Below are 24,155 nucleotides of genomic sequence, written 5' to 3' on the forward strand. Positions count from 1 at the left end.
TGGCAATAATTCAAGATTTGCATTTCGACCAACATACATTCAAGTACAAAGGATTTACTTACCTCTACGAAACCAAAGAACAGTGTGAGGATGATCCAGAGAATTTATCAGCATTAAATAAAGAATGGCAGGAAGATGCCAGTGATGAGAAAGATCAACAACAGGAAGAGCCAAATACATCCATCCCTGATTTAGCAGATCATGCTTTAGTACTTATCTTCCGGCCATATAAGGAGAAGTGGCTACAACCGATTGCGGTGTTTGCATCGAAAAACGCTGCCTCTGGAGCCCAACTGCAAAACATAATATTAAAAGCGATGATTTTGCTAGAAGAAAATGGAGCAAGAGTCTTATCTACGGTATGCGACGGATCTCAACCCAACAACACTGTCTGGGCCCTTTTCGGAATACATGGATGCACCAATGACACTGTTGTGATGAACAACAAAATGAAACATCCTATTGCTGATTCTGATGTATTTTTTCTCCGAGATGTACCGCATCTATTTAAATGTATCCGTAATCACATTTTTAATCATAAAGTGGTTCAGGTATGAGAATTTTTTTCATATTTTTGTATACATTTGAATTACTATATGAATTATTCAAACGTTTTGCATTCTACAGGCTGCCGGGAAAACTATAAAATATTCACACTTTCTAAGCTTATTTCAGCATGATCAACTACGAGGGAGCACTGGTCTAAGTGTTGTTCCCAAATTAAGACCTGTGCATCTTTCTCCCAACAGCTTCCAAAAAATGAACGTAAAGTTAGCGGTTCAGGTAGGACCGCAATGTGTACATAAATATATTTTCCAAAATGTTCTCTTTATTAATAATATTCTATTAGGTGTTATCTAAATCGGTAGCAGATTGTCTTCATCGCTTCCGAAACGATAGAGACGAAAGTCTATCATCCCAATTTTATGGATCTGAACCACTAGAGGGACTGATTCTTCTACTAAACGATTCATTCGATGTGATGAATGCGCGACGCCCTATAGACGGTGTGACTAAGAAAAATTGGGAAGGAGAATCTGGTCGCCGTTCGGTAGCAATTGATAAAACATTATATATTTTATATATTTCCAATTTTTTTGGCATATGCCGTTTGTTTATGTATAGGTTCTTTCGAAGTTATATGAGTGTATTGAACTTACGGAAGAAGCTGCCTGTGGGTCATTAGAAGAAGACAATTTGGAAGATGAAAGTCTCATAGAATCTTTCCCAGACATCATGAATGTTGATAACCAAAAAGAAATGAAGGAAATCCCGACAATTGATTTGGAGTGGGGTTGGTCTGCATCGATTTGTAGTAATGAAAATGAGCCCCTGCTAGTTCCCACATCCACAGAAAACACTGCTAAAGGAGATTCATCAGTAGTCATTTTTGAACCTTTCCTCTCAAAAGTCACTTTAAACGGCCTGGGAGCTGCGGTAAATGTTAACTTTTTTTATAGAAAATATCCATACGAGAAGTATATTTAAAATTGCTTTTTATTTAAAAAAAATGAAAAAGAATATTTATTTTCGCACTATGTGTCAATCGCAAACATTGGTTCGCCATTTTCAATCATCAATTGCGTTAAGTTTACAACGGAATGAAAAAAACAAGGGTGTAAAAACAGAGCATGGCGAAATCTATCTTTCATGCAGCAAAACTGCTTGATTCGTCCATTAACTGTTTCATGTCTCGCTAAGATTCTTTTTTTCCGCTGGTCCCCCCCGGGATTTTCAAAATAATGCTGATCCTGGTATCCCTTGTCAGCCACTACTTTTTCGTCTGGCTGAAGACGGTGAATAAAAGCATCTCGAGCTAGTCTTAAGTCCGGCCATTCACCACAAGGAAGTCCTCCGTGGGCCCAAACAATGTGTCCGGTTAGGATGCAGATTCCTATCTCATATCGTAGCCCAGGGCCGTGAAATTTGTGAGAATACCATTTAGGGTCGAACGCAGATGGTTCCATTATCCTAAAGTCCGTTCCATCTAAAGAAACGAAAGTGGATGTGCCTCTTGGGGCGTTTTCGAAACGTTTCTCCCAATCAAGCTAAATATGGAAATAAAAAAAAAAGATCTATCTGCTAATTTTTTTATTTAAAAAATTTCAGATGAATCACTTTTATTTACCACTGACAGATTTGCTAAAAGGCGAATGAAGATCATAGACCATTTGCGGAAAGTTTTATTAGTTACTCCAACAAGGGTCGCATTTACACTCTCGATGTTGTATTGCTTTAGCAACATGAGTCCCCATAACAGATGCTCGGGTGTTGAATTTGTGGGACGTCGAGTAGACAACCTGTCCCAAAAGATTACACACACCTGTGGAGATGTCCCAAAAAAAGCTCGAAATTTGCGATAACCCATACCGAGGCTTCCTTTTAAGTCATGGCCAGTAATTTTATGGCCAATATTCCAAAACATATCACTTGAAACCATTTTATAATTTAGATTTCACAAAAACCACTATTTTTAAAAACCAAATAGAATGTAGTAATTCGTCTGATGTTATTTGTATAGTGTTGCCAGACTGATATTTTTAATCATATTTATTCCGTATTAATTAAAATAGTGCAGATTTCGCCATAATTCGTGCGAAAGTTTGTTGCCTATATTTAATTACACCAAGTGATGTCACACAAAACAAAAGTTTCGGTGAAAAAATTTTAAATGCCGAAAGTAAAGTTTCGATTCGAAAGTAACCTTTCGCTGAAAACGAAAAGTTCAAGAAGCATATTGTCAGTCAATATGGGACCTTATGCCATAAGTTTTGCATAAGTAGTTTCTCCAGATCACCTTACGCCAGGTTTTGAGCGTAGGTTTTATAAAAATTATGGAAAACAAAATCTTTCAGCCATCAAAAGGGCGAAACTTCGGCAAAACATCGAAAATTCGCCCTTTTGATGGCCGAAAGATTTTGCTTTACATAATTTTTATAAAACCTACGCTCGAAACCTGGCGTAAGGTGATCTGGAGAAACTACTTATGCAAAACTTATGGCGTAAGGTCCCATATTGACTGACAATATGCTTCTTGAACTTTTCGTTTTCAGCGAAAGGTTACTTTCGAATCGAAACTTTACTTTCGGCATTTAAAATTTTTTCATCGAAACTTTTGTTTTGTGTGACATCACTTGGGGTAATTAAATATTGGCAACAAACTTTCGCACGAATTATGGCAAAATCTACACTTTTTTTCATTAATACGGAATAGATATGATTAAAAATATCAGTCTGACAACACTATAAAAATAATTGCAGACTAATTGATCCCTAGTTGATTTTTCTCAGTAACTGAACGCGTGAGTCCCGTTTTTTCTTCTTTCAATTAAAATGGCTAGTCATAAGATATGGAAACGTGATTCCACTTGCAAGGCCCACGCCTTATTAGAGAAAATGTTTTTGGAGAACAAGATTGAGCCAAGTGCCCTTCCCGCATTTGTATATAAGCAGTCGCCCGAGTTTCAAAAATACTCGTTGAATGTGTTCAGAACAGCATTCAACGAGTTAAAAGCTAAATCTGGCCTTGCATGTAAGTAATTAACACTTACTCTCTATACTTTTTGCATTTATTATATACAAATTAAAATTTTTCAGTGAAGCCATGTAGTCACAATGCAGCTCTTTGTTTTGATGAGGCCAGTGATGTCAGCCCTGGAGTTTCCCTTCATAAACGCGTCAGGCTAGTTGAGGGCAAGGAAGAAGGGATGGACGATTTCGACTCGCTTATCGTGCACGGCAATCAACCTGTGCAGATGTCGGTCTATCAGGATCCAGTCACTAGATGTGAAAAACTCGTCGTCGTTGTCGCCCTCATTGGGGGTGTGGATGACGCCAAGTTTTCGCTGGTGGGAGATGGCCCAGGAACTAGGACTGCAAGAATCGATTATTCCTGGCCCGTTACTTCAGTCGACATCGAAGCTATTTTTCATACAGAAATTCAAAGTGGCGAAATTCCCTCCTGTCACCCTTTGATTGAAGCTCTTAAAAAAGATCTAGAGAAATCTCGGTCGAGTGTTGAGGAAATCCCCAGAGGTTTCATGGAGTTAACCTTGCCCATTTCGGTGCAAACTGTGGCTAACTCCATATACGTTACGGGGAAAAAAAACAAAGACGGAACAAAGTATCTCGTTGTCACATTGATGGGATACCAGACTGCGTATACAATAAAGGAAAAGGATAGAATCGTTGTTTTCAAAGATATGTGAGTCCTTTGTTTATAATTTGCTTTGTCTTTTTGTTATTTTTTTTTCTAATAGAATAAAAATATTTTTCAGTTAATTTTTTTTAACGATCTTAACTTCTTATAATAATACTTTTACCGCAGCTCCCGGAGAGTAAAGATACTAAGCACTATTGATATCGTCGAATTTCTATTAGAAGAAAATTACAAATATGTGCTCACGGGGAAATTAAACCAAGATTGTATTGAGGTATCCATGCATTGACATCTACTTATATATAGAAATAATTAAGAAGGAAATGTAATGAAATTTGATTTTTTTTTAGCGTTTCTTCGGAATGATTAGAATGGCTGGCAGGTGTGGTGACAAACCAACAGTAACCTCGTTTTTAGAATTGTTCCGTTTACTTACTCTATATTACCCAACGAAACAAACATTACGTGGTTCAAACTGCGATAATGAGGAAGAAAAAAATGAGGTTCTTACCTCTTACCACTTATGGATTAAGTGTAATTTCAATCATAACAAGAAAGAGATGCAGAAAAAGAAGGAATACTTGAAAGACATTCTATTAACGGGAATTATTAGAGAAATTAATCTAGCAAAAACAGTAGAAAACTGTTCTCAAAATTCATATGTTACAACTGATGATAAGATAGACGTCCTCGATTGTGATATTATTTATTACATTTGCGGCTACATGGTCCATTCGTACAGGAAAAAGGCAAAACGGAGAAATTCTTCGTTTTGTCAAAATTGTATGAAAAATGTAGACATTAGTCCAGAACACCTTCCAAGTAACTTCACCGCTTCCCAATTAAGTGAGATTAAGAAAAGAGGAAAACTTATTTTTGCTTCACATGACATGTTCAAACTTATTTGTGCTGCAGAAGAAGCATTTCTATCATTAGCCAAACACCATGGCATTTTTCTTCGAGATGCATTTGAAGCAATTTTATTAATCCTGTCTGCTAAAAAATTACCTTTGATAGGGTGTACGATTCACATGAAGGAAATGATTACTACTGTTATTTTTCAATATCTTACATTGCGATTTCGTTGTTTTGGGAAAAAAAAATGATTGCTGTGATTGAAAAGAAAAGAACTGAGTGTCACGCAACAATGAAGAAAAAAAAACTGAAAAAAAACGATAGACGATGATTATTGTATGCAGAGTTGGGGGGAGCGCGCTCTTTTCGAGAGCGACGAGCGAAGTCGCTCAAACTGGAAAAACGTGAGCTGGAGCGCGAGCGAAGACCTCCTGAGCGGAAGCTCAATGACTGCAACGCCATCTAACGGTCAATATTTAAAACTAATTGAATGACGGAATATTTCCAAATGCATACTCTCACTTAGACGACGCTTCAATAGACCAGTTTCGGATGCTGCGTTGCAAAATTTAAAAAAATCCAGGGGGGTTTCGATTGCAGGGGGAGATAGGAAAAAGGGGGTTTTTGATTTATTTACCCTAGTAATACTTTTCCAATTCAGGAAATGTTCTAGAATACTACACTTTAAGACATTCTGCGTCTTCTCCAGTCTTTATAAATAATTAATCATCCCTAGTTTATCCATGAAAATTAATTCAAGTAAAAGGCTAGGTAGTAATACTTTTCCAATTCAGGAAATGTTCTAGAATACTACACTTTAAGACATTCTGCGTCTTCTCCAGTCTTTATCAATAATTAATCATCCCTAGTTTATCCATGAAAATTAATTCAAGTAAAAGGCTAGGGATGCTGTTTAGTATTTTTTGCGTTTCTAGTATCAAGAAAATATGTAAACATGGGTGATTCAAATGTGGATATGGGGATAATGGATAAACTATAATTCTGCTAAACATACAAATTGTATGTAATGTAAATGTTGTCGCGATGAAGTCAGTTATCCAGAAAGAAAAGTCAAATAAACAATAATTTGTGATGCCAAAAATAGTTTCAATTTCGTTTTTAAAGTAAGTCAAAAAGTTATCTACAAATAATCATTTGAGCTTCGCGCCCAATATGGCTCAGCTTTCCGTATTGACGTAGAGTACAGCGTTTCACGATTGAAATAAACAAACAAGAAAATGAGGGAAAATTCAGAAATTTTTATGCGTATATAAGGCTGGGCCAATACAGTTCAAATGAATAAGGGGATATAAAGAATGTTTGCTTATAATTAAGAAATAAAAATAAAAAAATTGGCTATCTTAGTTTATTCACAAATCCCGGGTGTGTGAAGCATCTAATCAGTAGGGAAACGGAAAAATCCGCAAAAAAGTACGGCTTGCAGAGGCAGCGCCAACTTGCGGCAGGCACGAGCATGGTTTATGGGGACGTATAGGCCGATCACAGTCTTTCTATTCTTGGTCTGTGGTAAAATTGTGAAAATCGTGGCTTTTGAACTATTGTTTTCATTACAGAAGTTTTAGACAAAAATGGCATCAAATATAAAATTGAATCTTTCTGATCAAAGCTGTAATGCAAGTTCTGTAATACACTATATGCCGTGTAAAATCAATCACGACGGTGCAGCAAACATTACAGGATTCTTTTCACCGTACGTTGAAAACAAGGACACAGATATTATTAACAAAGCTGATTCAGGTATTTGGTATAGTTGTTGTGCTAGTTTAGTAATGTTACCATTGTTTTTAGTTTTAGAAGCTTCATTCCGTGGTTATCCTTTGCAAGGCAAGAAAATAAAAATTCCAAATGATTTTAAAGGAATTGTTGTTAACGAAACGAAGAAGCCTTTGACTTACATGGAGCCAAGAAATCTTGATTTAAAAAAGAATTTCTGTGAAATAACCTATTGGAACTGGGATTGCTTTCCAAACAAAAATGATTTGATTCATCAGTCTGTGGATTGGCTGATATTATCAAAAATGGTAAATAATTCACTTACTGAATAATATATAATTCTGATTGAATCATATACTCATGCATCATGTAATGTAATAATGTACTTACAGATTCACGAAACAGATTAGTTTTAGCTTCAAGCAGATCTACCGCCCCAGCTTTATTTTAATTTTTGAAATTTTCTGTACATGCCTTATTGTGAGTGAAACACGTGTACCCCTTTTCAAAGATTGGCTGATGAGATCATTATTGTGCACATTGACCATGGAATTATCTATAACATCTTCACTTCTTTCATCAATTCCATGTAAATAGTTTTCATACATGTCTCCTTGTTGAATTAGCAGACTACGTGCCTCAAGGAACAAAGAGAATGCAATCTTGTCTCTTTTTTCAGACTTGTAGAAGTTTAGGACTGTGTGGGAACCAAGATTAATAGTGGCTATCGTGGATGAGTATAATGGTCCATCTAAGTGGGGCTTCAAGAACAGTAAATATCAGAAAGTTACCCAATACTTCTACAATTACCATTATTCCTTCATTTGGCTTGTACTCATTAATTAAAACATGGTTTGGAAGATGAGAAAAAACTTGGAATCCTGCAACTTTTTCAATCCATGTCTGCAACCACTAGATATATAAATAGTGATGAACATAACATTACCACAAAAAATCATGCATTAACATTTTCTAAGCTGAAATGAAAGCAAAACCTGTGGAATAGCCTCTGGGATCATGCCATTATGATGAGGAATTCCTCCCCAGTTCTGTAACCTAAAGAATAATTAGGTAGAATTATTTACAATTTTACTTCAATTTAGTGAAGGGTCCATGATTCATCCCATACCGTCTTCTTGACAGCTGTGTCCATTTAGTTTGAGGAACATTGTACACACTCTTTAAAAGCAGATTTTCTTCTTCCACTGTAAGAAAATTCTGAATGTAGTAGACATAGTCTGGACACTGCAATACCAAAAATGTTTACATTTAAATGGCTCTACAACATATGTTTGGTACACCAGCAGAAATTACATTTTCCACACGGAATTTCTCTAACATGATTTTTTTTAGTATTCTGAGGCCTGTCGAAAAAACTAGTTCCTTGCACACGTAACTTCAAATATTTTACCACGAAGCATGAACAGCTGCTCGTCGCGGGCCAGGATGAAATACGGACGCGGACCACGGACTGCGGACTGGCCCAAAATTTTTGACAGATTTTTTGTGGACTTGAGGATAAAATGCGGACCGTTTCGTGTATGGAGTTATGAACCGTTTGAAAGTGTGGACCAGGCAGGATAAACTGCGGACTGGTATCTGCGGACTGCCCATACCCATTGATGGGTATGGACAGGCCCATTTAAATTTTAAGTTCAAATTTCGAACTAAAGATAGTATTAAAAAATTAACACATGATGTATTATTCAAAATATGATAGTAAGAGACAGTTTAAATCACATGGTTATTTCTTAACTAGGTAAACTCTTGGTAAAAACCAGTGTTTCCTATCTTTTTAAAAAGATAGATAAGATACCGATAAGATAAGATACTTTCGGTATTTTTTGTGTATCTGTATCTTCCCCAAAAAATTTCATGAAATATCTTATCTTATCGGTATCTTTGATAAATTTTGCTCAAAGATACCGATAAGATACAGATACTTGCATTTTATCTTATCTATTGAATTTATCAGATAAGATAAGATAAGTTACTAAACAAGTGCGGATTTTTGTTTTTTTTGGCGCCACTTGTGGCTCACAAAATATGTTGTTTAGCATAACCTCATTCACACTTTGTCACTTTCACAGCAGTCGAAAATTTACTCTTTTTTTTGTTCTTTTTCAAAAGTCATAGTTTCACAATTCACACGTGTTTCGTGTTAAGTAAGTCGTGGTTAATCGTAGGTTACACACTCATTATTTTTCAAAAAGAATTTCACTGTGACTGACTATTACAAGTAAGACAGTATCATTATTTGATAAGCGATATTGTGTAATTTTATTAATTAGATGTTGTATGTATTATCTAGACAATGAAGTAGAGTGTTGGAGACCTGGAGTACACTTTTCATGGCTCCCCCTTTTAAGATGCCTCATGCCAGTGTTTCCTATCTTTTTAAAAAGATAGATAAGATACCGATAAGATAAGATACTTTCGGTATTTTTTGTGTATCTGTATCTTCCCCAAAAAATTTCATGAAATATCTTATCTTATCGGTATCTTTGATAAATTTTGCTCAAAGATACCGATAAGATACAGATACTTGCATTTTATCTTATCTATTGAATTTATCAGATAAGATAAGATAAGTTACTAAACAAGTGCGGATTTTTGTTTTTTTTGGCGCCACTTGTGGCTCACAAAATATGTTGTTTAGCATAACCTCATTCACACTTTGTCACTTTCACAGCAGTCGAAAATTTACTCTTTTTTTGTTCTTTTTCAAAAGTCATAGTTTCACAATTCACACGTGTTTCGTGTTAAGTAAGTCGTGGTTAATCGTAGGTTACACACTCATTATTTTTCAAAAAGAATTTCACTGTGACTGACTATTACAAGTAAGACAGTATCATTATTTGATAAGCGATATTGTGTAATTTTATTAATTAGATGTTGTATGTATTATCTAGACAATGAAGTAGAGTGTTGGAGACCTGGAGTACACTTTTCATGGCTCCCCCTTTTAAGATGCCTCATGCAAAGAAAAGTGCCCCGAAGTCTCGAAGTCGAGGTCGGGGTTCTGTGTCAAACCCGAGAGGTAGATCTGCAGCTGGAGCTAGTGCACAAAATCAACTGGACAGAATCGTTAATGCCTTGCCCATTTCTCAACTACATCAAAATCAGCTCACTGAAGAAGAAGAAGAGAACGCAGAGAGAGATCAATCACAAGATGACAGTAATGCTGCCAATAATAACACAGATGAATCTACGATGGAACAGACCATCAGTTCTGATGTTCAGGAGGTAAGAATTCAATGCCGTTGTTTCATAATTTGTTGTTTTTAACTTTTGTGTACTGATCTTCTTATTTTGTTAATTTTAGGAACCACCAGGCCAGCCAATTTCATCTTTCGTGATATCAAACTGGGTTCCTGCGTGGAGACGCAAATTTTTCTATGATTGGCGACAGGATTCGTCAACTGGCAAAATATATGCGAAATGCGAACTTTGCAAAAGCTGTCATACCAATCGCCACCTTACAGGAAATCTGTCTTCGTTTACCAACTTCACTAAACATCTAAAAGGTGTCCATTTAGAAGAATGGAAAGCTTACGAAGACCAGCAGTCGAAAAAGAAAGGCGACCCTAGACAGCAATCCATCAAGGAGTATGGCACGGGTAAATCAATTCATAAGTCCAGGCAGCAGCAACTCGACATACAGTTAACGTATTCCATGGCCGAGGACAACATTCCCCTCAACATTCTGAAAAGACCTCGATTCAAGGAATGGATTCAGGTGTGTATTATTCCTTTTTACTACAGTCAAGGCAATAACAACTTTTTTTATTTTTTCTTATCTCTAGAACGGCATGGTAGGATACCAGCTTCCTTCTATGGAAAAGATGCGAAATTCTATGTTGCCTAAGATTGCTGCCGCTACTAAAGAAAAGGCCCTTCAGTTGCTGAAGACATGTACTTCATTCAATATTATTCTTGACATTTGGTCATCTAAACAAATGATGGGATACATCGGCTTCAAGTGCCAAGCAGTGACACAGGACTACGAGCTCGTTCATGTATTTTTAGCCATGAAGCACATGACTGGCAGACACACAGCAGCTAACGTATTCGCTGAATATGAGCAAACAATCGCAGATTGGAATATTCCTGTTCAATGTGTAGGACTTTTCCCTCTATTTTCAAAATACCGACATATTTATCATCTAAATTTCTCTCTTTTCCAATTGACAGATTAGCCAAGTTAAGACAGATGGTGGTTCTAACATGGTCGCAAACACGTTTCATATAGCTATTCCTGGCTGGGACGATTCAAGAGATGGGAGTTCTGATAATGAATCTACTGACTGCTTTCAAGAAGAACCATTTCCGTCAGCCTCAGCAGCTGAAAGTGCTGCAGAAGAAGAACAAATGGTTGAGATCGACATATCATCTGGTGAACAAGAAGATGCTTTCTGGACCCTCCTAACAGGAATGGGGATTGAGATTTCTGACTTCTCAAATGGCGACGATGATGATAGAGAGGAGTTCGAAGACGTAGAGAATTACATGGAAACTTGCATGCCATCCTCAAATAATGCAGCACGCCCAGCAACAGGAGAAGCCTACTCTTTAAATACGAAATTGCGTTCTTCGTGTGTCGCGCATTTATTACAACTCGTAATTAAGGACGGACTTTCTGCCTTAAAGGTATTATCATTTTACAAATCAGTGGAATATTTCGTGTCAGGCTTTTAATTCTTATTTTAAATTGTAATCACTTAAGGCTGATGCAGCTGCTGCCGTAAAGAAAGCCGGGAAGATAGTGTCATACATCAGGAAAAGTGTGCTAGACACAGAAATAGTTGCTAAAGCCGTTGGTTTTCACTTGCCGAACAAAAACTCCACTAGGTGGAATAGTCAATACTTAATGATTAAAAAATTGGTCGAAGCCTTTGAAAAAGCTCCTTATCTGCAAGACACATTGAATGCCACAAAAAAGCTCGGAAAGCTGTCAGCTTACGAGCTTTCGGTGTTGAAGGAACTAATTGCACTACTCAAGCCCTTCAAACAGGCTACAGATGACTTCCAGGCCGATTTTGAATCCATCGGGAATGTCATTCCAGCATTTATTGGATTAAAAACAGCTCTACAACTAACCGTCAAAGACAGGCATGGTGTTGATACTCCTAATCCAGCTAGCAACTTAGCAAAAACAATCAAACATTTGAAGAATGTCGCCGCTGCGCTTGAAAAATCATTGGTGTCCCGATTTTCATACGTATTGTATGATTCTTACTACGTCTTAGGTAATAATTTATATTTGATTTTAAAGTTAAATGTTCAATCTAACATAATTTGTGGGTTATGAAATCAGGAGCAGTTCTCGACCCGAGATTCAAAAAGGGATGGATGAAACGTTCAGGGTACACAGAGACAGACATTATTCCAGCAGTAAAACGGCAAATATCGCAGCGCTATCGTAACTATCGTAAGTTGTGTGCGAATATTTACCCCAGTTCTCACTCGGTTAAAAAACTTTTCCCTTGTCTTATAGGTGAATGTTGTCACCTAGTTACCGATCAAAATTCTGCCGACGAAGAAACTACCGGAGCACCAGAAGCTGAATCTGATGGCCCAAGACGTGTTCAAGGCTCACGAAAAAGAAAAAACAGTGAGTCCCTGCTTTACTCGTCTGTCCTGGAAGAGCCGCGTTCCCAGTCCGTTGGGCCTGAAACAATCCTCGATGAGTTTGAAACATACATAAATGAACCCAACGTTCCTATGGAGCAGCCCACAAATCCTCTAGATCCTGAAAGCAAAATGGAGAAAACTAGACCCCTACAATTCTGGAAAGCAAACAGTCACCGCTTTCCATTTCTCTCAATTGTTGCGAGGGATTCACTTGCTGTTCCTGCATCTTCAGGGTCGATCGAGCGTTCGTATAGCACTAGTACCGATATACTATGTGCCAAACGAAACAGAACAAAACCAGATCTGTTTTCTAACCTCATGTTTATCAAATGCAATGCGAAAGTGAGCGCTGCTACAATTAAACTATAATAAACTTTTGTTAATTGGTTTATTATATTTTTTGATGAAACATTTCATTTTCTCGTTTCGTTTCCATTTCATCAATATGCTCACCATGTAATGGAAAAAATACAGAAATTTAGCAAACAACACTGACTAAATGATTTCTAAACTTTGCTACGCTTCTTTCATATTGTTTTTTGAAACATGTATCTTTTGAAAGTATCTTGTATCTTATCGGTATCTTATCTTTATCTTATCTTTTCAACTCATTTTTTCCCATTACCTTATCTTATCTTTTCAAAAAATGGAGGTGAAGTAACTTATCTTATCTTTTTGGACTTAAAAAAAAGATAGGAAACACTGGTAAAAACATGGTCTAACATTAGAGGTCCCAGAACTGTCGTCTGCTAGGTGTTTCGTCTGCTATTTCCGCGGACAAATTTTGGGGCACTCGCTAGGGGCGCTGACTACCCGGATCAGTCATAACATTCCCTCCATAACGTCGTCAACAATTTGTAAATTGTTATAGCGAGCTTTAGCTCGCGAAGAGCAATTTGGATTGTTAGTAAATGAAGAGAAGCAATTGACTGTGTTCGACACTGTATTTTCAGCTCTTTCTCAGCAAACAAAAAAGAGAAAAGGAGGGAGTGGGTGAAGGCAGCCCAGGTGGGCGTTTCTCACACACATACTCGTCAGTTATTGTAAGCATAAGAAATAGTGATGAGAAAAGGAAGTAGCCTTCCTTCCGAGTCAATCATAAATCCCTCCTATCATTTTGTATGCTGTCTGTTGTTGAACCTGTCGTTGTTCCTGAAGCGATCGTTGTTGTTCTGATTGAAAGGTCTTCGCAGGTTGTTATAGCTGTAAATAAAATAAAAAGGAAGGCAGAACTATAATAAGGGAAAAGATTAATAAATGAAGCGGGCTGGGCGGGCGGGTTAATAGACAGTCAATGGCTTCTCTTCATTTACTAACGATCCAAATTGCTCTTCTCGAGCTAAAGCTCACTCGAACAATTTACAAATTGTATGTAAATTTTGTTCGCCATTTACTGTGTCTTCAAAGAAGAGTTACACTGAAGATAATGATAATGATAATGCTAATGATAATGGCCAAACTTCTAATCGAGGCCGTGTAGGCCTTTCAGTATGGAGTTTCCCACTGATTGGGTCGCTGGAACATCTCTCTTATAGAACTTGGCGAAAGTGGATTCGCGAGACCAGTGGCCCTGGTTTAAAACGGCCTGCATGGGAATCCCGTTAGCTGCGGCTTTAGGGGCGGCTGCTCCTCTCGTGGAGTGTGCCGAGAAGGTAGTAGTGTCGATGCCCACCTCCTTCAGCTGCTCCTTTATCCAGCGGCTGATCGTTGAGCTGGAAACTGGTTTATGTGGCTTGTTCGAGCTTATAAACAGAGTGTTGTCGTTCCCCTCGACTCTAAACGCTGCTTTACGTTGAACGTAGGTTCTTAAAGAAAAAACTGGGCAGATGGAGGGGTTTTGGGGCCATGATTCAATGACGCATTGATGGAGTGGGCCTGAGTGTTGGGCCTTCTTAGGTTTATCTAAAGAGAAGGAGGCTCGCCCTTCTGAGAAGTCTATGGATGACAGCTCGATAGAAGCCAGCTCTGCGTATCTGGAAAGGGATGTGAGTGCCAGGGTTGCTGTCTCGCGAGATAGATGAATGAGCAAAGGCGTGGAGGCTGCTGTCGAATCGAAGTGGGCCAGAACTATCGATGGGTCCTAAGTTAAACTCCAATGATTGAACCGGCTCTTCAACTAATTTCTCTGTACTGATTACAAAATCTAGCGACTCCAGAAGCGACTTGACTTGCCGGACAGCCAATCTAGCGTCGGCATGGGAGTGGGCTACTACTAGAATATCGTCCAAATAGATGACAACACGGATGCCGCGCTTACGAAGGAAAGCTACCGCCACCCGAAGAAGTTTGGTAAATGCCCACGGAGCTAGACTGAGACCGAAGGGGAGGGAAACAAATTCGCTCAAATCACGCCCCCACGTGAAACGGAAAAACTGCCGATTCCCTTCAAAAATAGGGACTGTCAGGTAGGCGTCCTTGAGGTCTAATTTTGCCAGCCAGTCCCCCTCTTGAACTGTATGCCTAATGGTAGATATCCCTTCTATCTTGAACTTTTGCTGGACTAGAAATCTATTAAGTCCCTATAGATTAATTATGGGACGAAAACCTTCCAATCTCTTGGCGATCAAAAAGATACTGCTAATGAAGCTTCCGTCCTGAGCTTTGACCACGGCTCCTTTCTCCAGGAGAGAAGCCACCTCCTTCTCACAGCACGCTTGTTGATGGGGATCCATCGAGGTGTTCGGCTGGACCGAGCTTTGAAAGGGCTCAGACAAAAATTCTAATCGGAAACCTTCACCAACTGTTGACAAGACCCATGGGTCTAGTGTCAATTTTTCCCATTCAGCCCCGAAACGGGCGATGCGACCTCCAAAAGAGTTATTAAAGGCTAGAAGAGTTGTGACATAGTGGTTCGCCTGATTATTATTCCGATGAACCCCTGATGATGCCGGCTGGCTGTTGCTACGCCCGGGTTGCTGGTAGCTGCTGTTGCGTTCTCTTGGAGCCGATCTCCCTGCGGTGCCCTCGAGGGCATTCAGGGTCTTTACTTGCTCCACCAAGGACTGCGTGAATTTCCGGCCGAAGAGGTGTTCTCCGCCCGTCAGCAGGATGGAGGTGTCTAGAAGGCCGATGTTCTGGGGGTAGATCTGGCTCAGGATATTGCGACGCCGGGCGCTGTGATGTCGTGGTAGATAACGGCCCAGAGCTTGAGGGCTGTACGAATTGCTCGCTTATCGAACTTGGTCTTCCTTTTCCTTACGCGGCTCGCCATGAAAAGAAGTGGCTTCACGAGGTCCAAAATCTTGAAGGTTTGATTCCGGTAAATCTTTTCTATCGGGTCGATGTTGGCCTTGGTCGCGGATGATGACTTCACTGCTTTGAGGCGAATGTAGAAAGCTTCATCTAGTGACGGGTTTGTCAGCAAACTGGACAGTTTCATCATCTTGGGCTTGTAAATCTCTCTTGCTGTTTTCGCTCGAGCTTCGCCCAAACCTGTCACCACCCATTTGCCTAGATTCGTAGACTTGGCTTTCAAAAAATCAATTTCTTAGAAGAAGTTTCCTCTTCACTCGAGGAACTAGAGTCAGAACTAGAACTTGAGTCGGACGAAGAGCCTTCGTTCAACATGTTTGCACAATGAGAGCGAAAACAGATCTGACGAGTAGGTGTGAGAAACGCCCACCTAGGCTGCCTTCCCCCACTCCCTCCTTTTCTCTTTTTTGTTTGCTGAGAAAGAGCTGAAAATACAGTGTCGAACACAGTCAATGGTGAACAAAATTTACATACAATGGGGAAAGTAGTCGCTTGTGACTGTTTTTCGCGCTGTTTTCTTCTGTATTAAAAATAAAAAAAATTTACTATACAAATAAAGGAAATCTGAATCAATTCCTCTTTGTATTATAAACCTTGATATACATTAATACACATTAATTAATCATCTTAGACAGTTTGCGCAGCTTATGCCGCTCTTCTTTTGATTTCTGGCTAACCTCATTTTTTAACCGTTTTGCTTCCATGTATTCAAATATTAAAAATGGGACCATTTCCGTGCGATGTTTGTCGCAACAATTATTTGGTAAATTAAGTCCGTTGCATGCAACATCATGGATGACTTGGTGGAAGGAATCTCTTATGTAAGCTTTTTCAGAGAGAAAATGATTTTGAACAATTTTCACAATTTTTTTTGAACGGCCTTGTTTTGTCAAAAATTTGTTTCGACGAACATCGCATGGAAATGGTTCCTTTTTAAATGTTTGAACATATAGAAATCCGATATCATATGGAAGCGAAACGTTTAAAAAATGAGGTTAGCCAGAAATTAAAAGAAGGGCAGCATAAGCTGCGCAAACTGTCTAAGATGGTCAATGGTCTGCAGGCTCCGGTGACATGGCCTTATTTCGCGTGCTTTTCTTGGATGGAGAAGGTGGAAAGAACCCGTGTGATGCAACAAACAAATGTCCTTCTCCATTAAGTAGAATCTGAATCCATCTGCTACCCTCAGCTTGCGGAAATTTGCCCGAGTAGCCGTTAATGTAAAGGTTGAACAGACCTCCTATTTGCGGATTCAATTTTAGAAGCTAAACCAGGGCCGCCTCATATATACAAATCACTAATCCATTGTTGTTGAGCCAAGACTGCGCAGGTAAGCAATATCAATTGGCATGTTTTCTCGTGGATCAACTGGTTACTTACCCGTTTAGCAACCTGTAATTTAATATTCATTAAGTTAGTCTTCACGATTTCGTAGTAGTAATTCTTGCATACCTCAGCCTCATCTGGTCTATGCTCTTGTGCGTTAGGCAAAGGCGCTGTTAAAAGATGATCGTCTTGGAGTGTTGCCAAATATAATTATCCCCAGCTGCAAGTTGATACTTGTATCGTTGTTTGCAACCTTTCACGGTCGCTTTGTACACGAATGATTTGGATGAACCCTGCTAGCACGCTTACATCTCAACAACGTATTCTCGCTATCCATGTTGGACGATTGGATATCCACATTTGCCATCCATCGTACGTGGAGTATCCGTCTTAATGTCATATGTTTCTACGTCAAAATCCGACGTTTATAGGATATCCAAATTGACAAAATGTTGACGTATTTGAATCTCAACCCTGACCACAGTGGATGTCGTAAGTATGAAATCCGGATGTAGCTGAGACGCTGTTTGTCCATGTTTTGGACTGCCCCCCCTACATTCATTTTTTTTAAATTTGTACATTCAAAATTCATTGAAATTGAAATAAAGAATGCCAAGAATTTCATTTAATAACCTTGGTATTTTTCAGTTACAAATAGATACATACATATAAAAAAACATATATAAATAATTACTCTGCACAGTCTCATTTACTATTGAGGTTTGCGTTTGTTGAGTTTCACTTTTACGTTCCCATGAATCAGCAGTTGGGTAGAGCTGCTGTTGAAAACACGGTGGAATGTGGCTTGGCCGAATAGAGCTTTCGCGATGATAACTACCTGCTGGTGGCTGGTTGTGCATAGAAATGTCTCCACTACCCAAATATTCTTGAGTAAAATACGGCTGACGAGCTGGAGTAGTTGTTGCTGGCTGGTGAAAATGATTAACTAATGCAGCTGTTGGTTGGCTGATTGTCATATCGTTGACAATAGGTGGAAAAGTGAAACCCTGCTTAGAAGGTACTGTAGAAGATAGTGGCGGTACATAACATGTTGCAGATTTATCTAAACGAGAAAAGGATCATTGAAGATGAATACATCAAGCATGAGACAATAGCCTTACCTTTAACAGCACACCAGCCAGCTGGGACAGCAGGTTCCTTTTCAACTTCTTCGTTGTCATGTTCCTCCAAATCAGAATTACTACTCTCTACATCTTCCGAATCATCTGTACCAAAGTTTTTATTAGTAGGTCTTCTTTTACGTTTGGGTCTACCCTCCTGATTCACAGCTGATGCCTCATCATCTTGTGAAATTTGAGTGTCAAAGTCAGATTTGGTTTCAGCCAACTTGGCCCTAGCTTCTGTGTACGTCTCTGAGATGTTAACAAATAATATTTTATTCATATTAAGAAATTTAATGTATGAAGTTTAGTTACCACAGGTTAATTTGATGGTTGCTTGATACTTGGTCCAAGTTTTTGTAACGGGTGTTTTTTTCATGACCAAAGGCAGAGCATTCTTAGAATTAGGGTAGTAGCAGAACCCATTTGACACCCAAATATCTGGTACAACTGCGACTTGTATTTATTTTACCTTCTTGTTGAGAACCGTGACATTCACGATTAAGTCTACAAGGTGAAACTTGCCCTGTAACAAAAGTAAGACCAGTATTGATAAATATACAGGAATATATGACTACAGATTTACGTCATAAATGTATGCGGCATATCATAAAAATTACTTACACTACTTTGAGAATCCATCGTTCGAAAAATTGTGCGGATAAGAATAACCAGTTCAAGAATTAAGAAGATTGTAGGAAGAGCAAATCTACGACCGAAAATGAACACGCGGCCACGTGACTACTTTGAAACAATTGTCTGCTACCGTGTCCAGACGCAAACAAGTGACGGCAGTGAAACTAAGAAGCTAATATATTAAGCTGTACATTCAGTTTCAAAAAATATTTTCTATTAAATATCTGAAATATAAAACAAATTCGGATAATTCATTAATAATAAGAACAAAAATTCGTGTAAATAAAGACTTAAGACTATTCTCGGTTAGAGCAGCCACAATGTCAATGGCATTTCGCTCGTTCATCTCTTTTTTACGACCTGACGAAAAACTGTCCATCGAATTTTCACGCTGTCTGGAGTAACAATAGCTGATTGCAAAGAAGATGGTCGTACTGTACGGACTAAGAAAACACAAATAGGATACCGTCAAACACTGAAACGTACCAAAAAATACAGAAAATAATATATTGATGGATTGCTTTGTATGTAATTTCGATCATTAAAAGAAAAAGAAAAATAGTAGGCTATATTTAAACAATATTATGTGTTCGTAATATAGAATGGCCTTTCATGGCTGAACTAATGCTGTAATACTTATTTTCTTTTTGTGTTTAATCATAGTCATAATCAATTAATATGATCATCATGTGATAATCATATTAATCATATTTGTTTAATTATAGGGAGTAAAAATTTACTCACAGATAATTTTGAAACTCATCATGAGGCAACTGGCTTCACTGCCAACACCAGCGCTGAGCACTTTCCTCAATCTCGAGCAAGTGTTACACCATCTTTGAGGAATGAGCTTAATGGTAAGAATAATTTAGTAGAATATTAACATTGTGTATTAACATACATTCATTTCTGTTCAATTTTAGGCAATACAAATTTACTCGCAGTTTAAGTTGGAATCGGTGTAATAGGCATGACTGTCAACACCAATATCCACTTACATCCATATCTAGAAAGTGCTATAACATCGATGAGCCCTGAGTTTAAAAGTAAATTTTAGAGTTACTATTATGTATCGACACACTTATTCATTTTTGTTATTTTCAGGTCATACAACAGATAACCAATATTTAATTAAAGATGAAAATGTTGACTGGGAAACACTCATAGAGGATAATGATTCTTACAACGTTGTGTTTATTTAAATAATCTTTCAGTGGAAATGTTGTAATGTTATTTATAAAAATGTTGCAAAAAAAAACAAGGGGAAATATCAAAAGTCTAATTGACCTTTCAATTTGCCATATGATATTTATTATAAAAGTAAGCTAACGCCACAAAAAGGATTTTTGTAATTAAAAATATTTAAATTGATCATCTAATGGACTTAATTTGTACACACGAAAGCTGTGTCTAATTTATGTGAAATTAGCACGCCCATTAGACGGTTCAAAATCATACCAAATAGGCAAGATCACATCATCAAAGAAAGGCGTAAAAAGTACGCAGTATCGTCGTATTTCTTGGATGAAAAATAGACGCGACGTAGAATGGATATGCATACGCCGAATAGACGGACGGACCAGCTGTGCTAGCAGGGAATAGTTCCTCCACCGATAACCATCACTTATCCAATCTTCATTGAAGATGCCGTCATCCCATTCAAAAACATATTTTGTCCCTCCTTCAGGAGTCATTTGACTTTGTTCATACACTGGTATACCATACTTTGCAGGATCAAGAAGCCACTTCACTTTCTTTTGATTCGTTACCCCCCGCAATCGCTCGTTAGCATCACTCACACCTCCCTTCTCGTCACACCTTTTTTCAAATTCACCGTCCGAAATTGTAACATCACAATCACTGCCTTCCATAGTTCACGAATAAACACCAGATATATTAAACAATGGAGAAAAACTAGGAACAACCGTCACAGTAAGAGTTTGGAAACAGAATGAGGATTCACTGTTATGAAATGTAGTTATGTCACCCTCCTTCATCGCTCCACCCTCGTTCCACAACCAAGGTCGAATTGAGAAGGGTTGTGTCGACGAAGTTTGAAAGTTCAGATATTGCCGATGAGCGCCCGCTCACACAAACTATGGAAAGAGCAAACCGCTAACTTTTTAAAACAAATACAATAATTTTTAAAACATTTGTAGCACTTGCTACAATCAGGTGCGATATATTACTTAATTTTTGTAATTCTAAATTAACTATAACATTTCTTTGAAATATAATTAGGTTTCAAATACCTATCCCATAGATCAACACAAAAGACGGGTGTGCATCAGCTGTTATGGAGGATACTTCCCCCTGAAAAGTAGGAGCGTAAGTATTATAACCAAGAAGTTATGTATTGTTTCAAATATAGTAATAGTACCGTTTTTGTAGCAAAAGTTTAAGATGAATGTAATAAGGTTTCCACCAATCACGAATTTGGCAGTGAGCCATATTGCCATCATTGGACGCCAATCCTACGGGCAATCTATGCGAACTGAAAGTTTCAATGATCTTGTGAAATTTACAAGACGTTGGAAGTAAAATTTGAAATTTACATTATTTTTTATTGTTTTTAGATTTAATTATGTTTAATTTTTTTTAGATATTTTCCACTTCGGAACACAACGATTCAAAATCTTGTCGGTTGTTTCGGTGGCAACGGGTCTGCTTTGGCATTGCATACAGCAATGACCTCACATATAGACAAGAATTCTCAAGGAGAAACGTTTGAGCCGTTAGCATACTTAATTCCTCGTGTGAATTGCGTTTATCGTCCGGGCATCGACAAAGTTATGATTGTTTTTTACAAATTTTCTGCCTTGACTGTAAAAGCCAGTAATTTGGTAAGTCCTTTCTCATTTCTATGCTCGCAATAATCAGTGTAAATTACAAGATAAATTTTTAAGAATATTTTTATTTCTAGATTTCTTTCATTTTGGATTTCGTGGAGATCAAAATTCAACCCAAGGATATTATGTTTGTTGCTTATGGCAATGCTACTAAAAATAAAGCAACCATTTTTGCACCAATTGTCGTAAAAGGAGATGAAATGCTGACTGCTTTGGTTGATCATCAATCAACAGCATGGTTGGAAACCATGAAATGGGGTAATTAATTTTAATAATTTCAATTTTTTAAACTGGAAATGCAATTCTGTTTTTGTTAAGGATGTTTTGCAAGAATGTTTCCCACGACAAATTGCCGTAACCGGGGAAGAAAATGCATACAGAACGTTACCGATGAAGATATATCGGAGGAAGACGACGAAGACATTGAATGAGACAAATTGAAAATTAAAAAAACTTAGTGCTCCAGGTTTAAAATAAAAGATATTACATGTTCTGCACTTGAAGTTTTTATTGTCCCACCTTCCACCACAAGTACACCACTTCGTAAACAACACAGGAAACATACACATACACAATTAGTGGGTGGCGGCCAACGGGTTAATTGGTGCTAACTGTTAATCAAACTTGTTGGGAAGATGTGGCCCGTTGCTTTTTTTTTCAATAGGCCTTGACCAACGGTATGGCGATAAGCCAACTGGTGAATGGTTCTGCAAACGACGTTGCTTGGAAATTTCCCGCTAGCTTCGTCGGATACTGCACGATTATACACTATCAACAAAACCTAAAATGGGGGTTCTCTTTGTTGACACGTTCTGTAAGTCGTAGAAGGGTAGTCGTCCTCCCACTGCCAGCAAATGCAACAATCTTGATCAACTGAATTATTTCATAAGTAAAAAAAATATGTTAAGAATGTGAAGATATTTTGCACTTTTGAAAAGCTTTTCGATTATTCAAATATTTAACTACCTACATGGTTTCTTTCTATTCGATGATTCACAATCCGTGATTGTTCGGGAGTTAAAGCGGGGACAGACTGGTTTCCTTCGCTAGGTGTACTCCAGCCAGTTTCATATAGGTTGAGGGCATACCGCAAATTGTAATGCAATCTGCATATCAAATGTAAAACAATACAAATAGTTCTTTATAGATTCTAAATGCACTACTTTACTTTGCTGGAATTTGAAATTCTCTTGTGAAGTACAGCAAGAAGGTGCATACACAGTACAGTTTTTCAGTTGCCTCCTGTGCAAGAAAACAAATTAGAGATGGTGGGTAACCAAATGAAGTCCCTTCTTACCATTATGGTACAATCACTTCTTGCATGAGTTAAAAGATTTAATAAGCTTTACACCTCCCAAGCATTCCTTGCAATTATACATATCAGTGTGGTGATTCGCCAAACTGACAACTGTTGTCCTTGCTCTACGCTTAGTTTCTCTGCTAGACTGAAGAGAGGATGGCACCGTAGGTACTTCATAGTATGATATTGGGTTTCAGTTTCACAAGAAACTGTAAGGTAACTGTGAAATGTGAACATTGTTGAAGGAAATATATTCAAAACAAACAACTTACTTTGTCAGGCCTAGGAGGCAGATGATAAACATGTCCAGAAAAAGTTGCCGCGCAAAGATGAGAAGGAAAAGAAAAGAATAGAACAGTTGGTAACTGCCATCAAATCCTATTTGGCAGTCTAATTTTTGAGACAGAATCTAATCTTTTTACAACCACCAATAACCAGCCCCATGAGGGAAAGAGATCGCTGGAAGGATAGGATATTCAGCCTTCTGAAGGACGACTTACCTGCGCTACGGTTGTCTAATTCAAATTCTTAGTTGTGCATCAAAGAAAATAGAATATAATGGATTTGGCCTATAGGAGAAAAATAAATAAAGTCAACTGCTAAGAGCTGTGCGCGTTTAAATTTTTATTCATTGGAACCGTTGCATGCATATATATTTTTTAAGGAAACATTATCGAACAACAGCCAATGCATGACGACAAAAATGAGGTTGATCTGTCTTGACAAGAGTAAATTCAATGCCTGTATAAACCAAAGTAAAACTTTGCTGCTATATATATGAGAACATTTTAATGTTAAATACTATTATGAAATTAAGACTATACTTATCAGTTTTTCTGCCTTACCAACACATACACATGTCCAGTGAATGGTACGTCATTTTTTGATTTAAGTTATTTTTTTTACTTAAGTCACGACTTAAGTCATTTTTCCGCAAAAAATGACGTGTTGGTGACTTCTGACGTTAACCTAAAAAAATTCCCGACTTTGACGTTGACGTTTGACGTTTCGGGATCAAAAATAATAATATTGCTTAAAATGTCTTTCAAATAGTATCGGACAACTTCCGATCTAATTAAATAAATGCAAAATGGAAATTTGACGTTTTTATGACTTAAATCATGACTTTAGACTTAGGGAAATTGTTTGATGACGTTTGACGTTTTGACGTTGACTTTTTACGGAGGAAACTTCCGTGACGTATGACTTTGACGTTTTTTTTTAAACGTAAATTTTTTGGTTGACGTACCATTCACTGCACATGTCTATATTGAATGCTGCATCCCCGT

The 24,155-nt window shown here is 37.9% G+C and overlaps 8 protein-coding genes, 1 long non-coding RNA gene and 1 other non-coding gene across 15 annotated transcripts; 5 read left to right on the top strand and 5 right to left on the bottom strand.

Annotated features, from left to right (window-relative positions):
• Window positions 1–1,494: 1,494 nt before the first annotated feature.
• Window positions 1,495–2,792, bottom strand: LOC116928603. The gene is made up of 2 exons (XM_032935708.2): window positions 2,129–2,792; window positions 1,495–2,048 (listed from the first exon to the last, which is right to left on the bottom strand). The coding sequence occupies exons 1-2, from the start codon at window positions 2,438–2,440 to the stop codon at window positions 1,536–1,538; spliced, it is 825 nt and encodes a 274-aa protein (XP_032791599.2). The 5' UTR covers window positions 2,441–2,792; the 3' UTR covers window positions 1,495–1,535.
• Window positions 2,793–3,234: 442 nt separating this feature from the next.
• Window positions 3,235–4,222, top strand: LOC116928604. Its single transcript, XM_032935709.2, has 2 exons — window positions 3,235–3,532; window positions 3,598–4,222. Exons 1-2 carry the CDS (start codon window positions 3,334–3,336, stop codon window positions 4,206–4,208), a joined length of 810 nt encoding a protein of 269 aa, XP_032791600.2. The 5' UTR covers window positions 3,235–3,333; the 3' UTR covers window positions 4,209–4,222.
• Window positions 4,223–6,629: 2,407 nt separating this feature from the next.
• LOC116928268 lies at window positions 6,630–7,054 on the top strand. The gene is made up of 2 exons (XR_006649988.1): window positions 6,630–6,772; window positions 6,830–7,054. It is a non-coding gene; the product is annotated as an uncharacterized LOC116928268 (transcript).
• Window positions 7,055–7,154: 100 nt separating this feature from the next.
• On the bottom strand, window positions 7,155–8,228 carry LOC116928267 (alpha-ketoglutarate-dependent dioxygenase alkB homolog 6). 2 transcript variants are annotated; one of them, XM_032935332.2, is made up of 5 exons: window positions 8,063–8,224; window positions 7,878–7,993; window positions 7,744–7,804; window positions 7,559–7,660; window positions 7,155–7,509 (listed from the first exon to the last, which is right to left on the bottom strand). In XM_032935332.2, the coding sequence occupies exons 1-5, from the start codon at window positions 8,087–8,089 to the stop codon at window positions 7,177–7,179; spliced, it is 639 nt and encodes a 212-aa protein (XP_032791223.2). In that variant the 5' UTR covers window positions 8,090–8,224; the 3' UTR covers window positions 7,155–7,176. The 2 variants fall into 2 exon arrangements, with proteins under 2 accessions (XP_032791223.2, XP_032791224.2); XM_032935333.2 differs by having other exon boundaries at window positions 7,417–7,499; window positions 8,063–8,228.
• A 314-nt stretch (window positions 8,229–8,542) lies between these two features.
• Window positions 8,543–12,871, top strand: LOC116924318. Of its 4 annotated transcripts, none has more exons than XM_045177544.1 (9): window positions 8,543–8,987; window positions 9,060–9,588; window positions 9,641–9,994; window positions 10,074–10,487; window positions 10,555–10,869; window positions 10,943–11,398; window positions 11,475–11,997; window positions 12,066–12,179; window positions 12,246–12,871. In XM_045177544.1, the coding sequence occupies exons 3-9, from the start codon at window positions 9,701–9,703 to the stop codon at window positions 12,749–12,751; spliced, it is 2,622 nt and encodes an 873-aa protein (XP_045033479.1). In that variant the 5' UTR covers window positions 8,543–8,987; window positions 9,060–9,588; window positions 9,641–9,700; the 3' UTR covers window positions 12,752–12,871. The 4 variants fall into 4 exon arrangements, with proteins under 4 accessions (XP_045033479.1, XP_045033480.1, XP_045033478.1 ...); XM_045177543.1 differs by having other exon boundaries at window positions 8,544–8,987; window positions 9,040–9,588; window positions 9,661–9,994; XM_045177542.1 differs by having other exon boundaries at window positions 8,544–8,987; window positions 9,661–9,994.
• A 1,409-nt stretch (window positions 12,872–14,280) lies between these two features.
• Window positions 14,281–15,949, bottom strand: LOC116928713. Its single transcript, XM_045178419.1, is given in 4 exon segments — window positions 14,281–14,882; window positions 14,928–15,497; window positions 15,500–15,850; window positions 15,919–15,949. Coding segments are annotated over 4 exon segments (1,554 nt in total).
• A 1,436-nt stretch (window positions 15,950–17,385) lies between these two features.
• On the bottom strand, window positions 17,386–18,958 carry LOC116928618. The gene is made up of 5 exons (XM_045178420.1): window positions 18,706–18,958; window positions 18,397–18,607; window positions 18,082–18,333; window positions 17,627–18,023; window positions 17,386–17,512 (listed from the first exon to the last, which is right to left on the bottom strand). The coding sequence occupies exons 2-5, from the start codon at window positions 18,458–18,460 to the stop codon at window positions 17,386–17,388; spliced, it is 840 nt and encodes a 279-aa protein (XP_045034355.1). The 5' UTR covers window positions 18,461–18,607; window positions 18,706–18,958.
• A 131-nt stretch (window positions 18,959–19,089) lies between these two features.
• On the top strand, window positions 19,090–19,989 carry LOC116928619. Of its 2 annotated transcripts, none has more exons than XR_004397336.2 (4): window positions 19,090–19,278; window positions 19,443–19,574; window positions 19,641–19,763; window positions 19,822–19,989. It is a non-coding gene; the product is annotated as an uncharacterized LOC116928619 (long non-coding RNA). The 2 variants fall into 2 exon arrangements; XR_004397335.2 differs by having other exon boundaries at window positions 19,090–19,241.
• A 1,367-nt stretch (window positions 19,990–21,356) lies between these two features.
• LOC116928446 lies at window positions 21,357–22,028 on the top strand. Its single transcript, XM_032935530.2, has 3 exons — window positions 21,357–21,560; window positions 21,641–21,824; window positions 21,885–22,028. The coding sequence occupies exons 1-3, from the start codon at window positions 21,405–21,407 to the stop codon at window positions 21,995–21,997; spliced, it is 453 nt and encodes a 150-aa protein (XP_032791421.2). The 5' UTR covers window positions 21,357–21,404; the 3' UTR covers window positions 21,998–22,028.
• A 100-nt stretch (window positions 22,029–22,128) lies between these two features.
• Window positions 22,129–23,166, bottom strand: LOC116928445 (F-box DNA helicase 1-like). The gene is made up of 4 exons (XM_045178117.1): window positions 22,864–23,166; window positions 22,735–22,808; window positions 22,537–22,672; window positions 22,129–22,439 (listed from the first exon to the last, which is right to left on the bottom strand). Exons 1-4 carry the CDS (start codon window positions 22,864–22,866, stop codon window positions 22,338–22,340), a joined length of 315 nt encoding a protein of 104 aa, XP_045034052.1. The 5' UTR covers window positions 22,867–23,166; the 3' UTR covers window positions 22,129–22,337.
• Window positions 23,167–24,155: the final 989 nt, after the last annotated feature.

The sequence above is a fragment of the Daphnia magna genome, linkage group LG8 (assembly GCF_020631705.1).
Source record: "Daphnia magna isolate NIES linkage group LG8, ASM2063170v1.1, whole genome shotgun sequence".
In the NCBI taxonomy this organism is placed as follows: Eukaryota; Metazoa; Arthropoda; class Branchiopoda; order Diplostraca; family Daphniidae; genus Daphnia; species Daphnia magna.

Excerpts from the sequence above, each read along its gene's own strand:
- LOC116928603 (XM_032935708.2), bottom strand. The coding sequence starts at position 2,440 with ATGGTTTCAAGTGATATGTTTTGGAATATTGGCCATAAAATTACTGGC. Across the intron at positions 2,049-2,128 it reads TTTTAGCAAATCTGTCAGTG|CTTGATTGGGAGAAACGTTT; the intron begins GTAAATAAAAGT and ends TTCCATATTTAG.
- LOC116928604 (XM_032935709.2), top strand. The coding sequence starts at position 3,334 with ATGGCTAGTCATAAGATATGGAAACGTGATTCCACTTGCAAGGCCCAC. Across the intron at positions 3,533-3,597 it reads AGCTAAATCTGGCCTTGCAT|TGAAGCCATGTAGTCACAAT; the intron begins GTAAGTAATTAA and ends AAAATTTTTCAG.
- LOC116928267 (XM_032935332.2), bottom strand. The coding sequence starts at position 8,089 with ATGTTAGAGAAATTCCGTGTGGAAAAT. Across the intron at positions 7,805-7,877 it reads ACACAGCTGTCAAGAAGACG|GTTACAGAACTGGGGAGGAA; the intron begins GTATGGGATGAA and ends ATTATTCTTTAG. Across the intron at positions 7,510-7,558 it reads AGCCAAATGAAGGAATAATG|CCCCACTTAGATGGACCATT; the intron begins GTAATTGTAGAA and ends CTGTTCTTGAAG.
- LOC116924318 (XM_045177544.1), top strand. The coding sequence starts at position 9,701 with ATGGCTCCCCCTTTTAAGATGCCTCATGCAAAGAAAAGTGCCCCGAAG. Across the intron at positions 10,870-10,942 it reads GGAATATTCCTGTTCAATGT|ATTAGCCAAGTTAAGACAGA; the intron begins GTAGGACTTTTC and ends TCCAATTGACAG. Across the intron at positions 11,399-11,474 it reads ACGGACTTTCTGCCTTAAAG|GCTGATGCAGCTGCTGCCGT; the intron begins GTATTATCATTT and ends TAATCACTTAAG.
- LOC116928618 (XM_045178420.1), bottom strand. The coding sequence starts at position 18,460 with ATGAAAAAAACACCCGTTACAAAAACTTGGACCAAGTATCAAGCAACC. Across the intron at positions 18,024-18,081 it reads TGGCTGGTGTGCTGTTAAAG|ATAAATCTGCAACATGTTAT; the intron begins GTAAGGCTATTG and ends TTTCTCGTTTAG. Across the intron at positions 17,513-17,626 it reads TTATATATGTTTTTTTATAT|GGGGGGCAGTCCAAAACATG; the intron begins GTATGTATCTAT and ends AAATGAATGTAG.
- LOC116928446 (XM_032935530.2), top strand. The coding sequence starts at position 21,405 with ATGACCTCACATATAGACAAGAATTCTCAAGGAGAAACGTTTGAGCCG. Across the intron at positions 21,561-21,640 it reads CTGTAAAAGCCAGTAATTTG|ATTTCTTTCATTTTGGATTT; the intron begins GTAAGTCCTTTC and ends TTTTATTTCTAG. Across the intron at positions 21,825-21,884 it reads GTTGGAAACCATGAAATGGG|GATGTTTTGCAAGAATGTTT; the intron begins GTAATTAATTTT and ends GTTTTTGTTAAG.
- LOC116928445 (XM_045178117.1), bottom strand. Across the intron at positions 22,673-22,734 it reads GAATTTCAAATTCCAGCAAA|ATTGCATTACAATTTGCGGT; the intron begins GTAAAGTAGTGC and ends TTTGATATGCAG. Across the intron at positions 22,440-22,536 it reads ATCGAATAGAAAGAAACCAT|TTGATCAAGATTGTTGCATT; the intron begins GTAGGTAGTTAA and ends GAAATAATTCAG.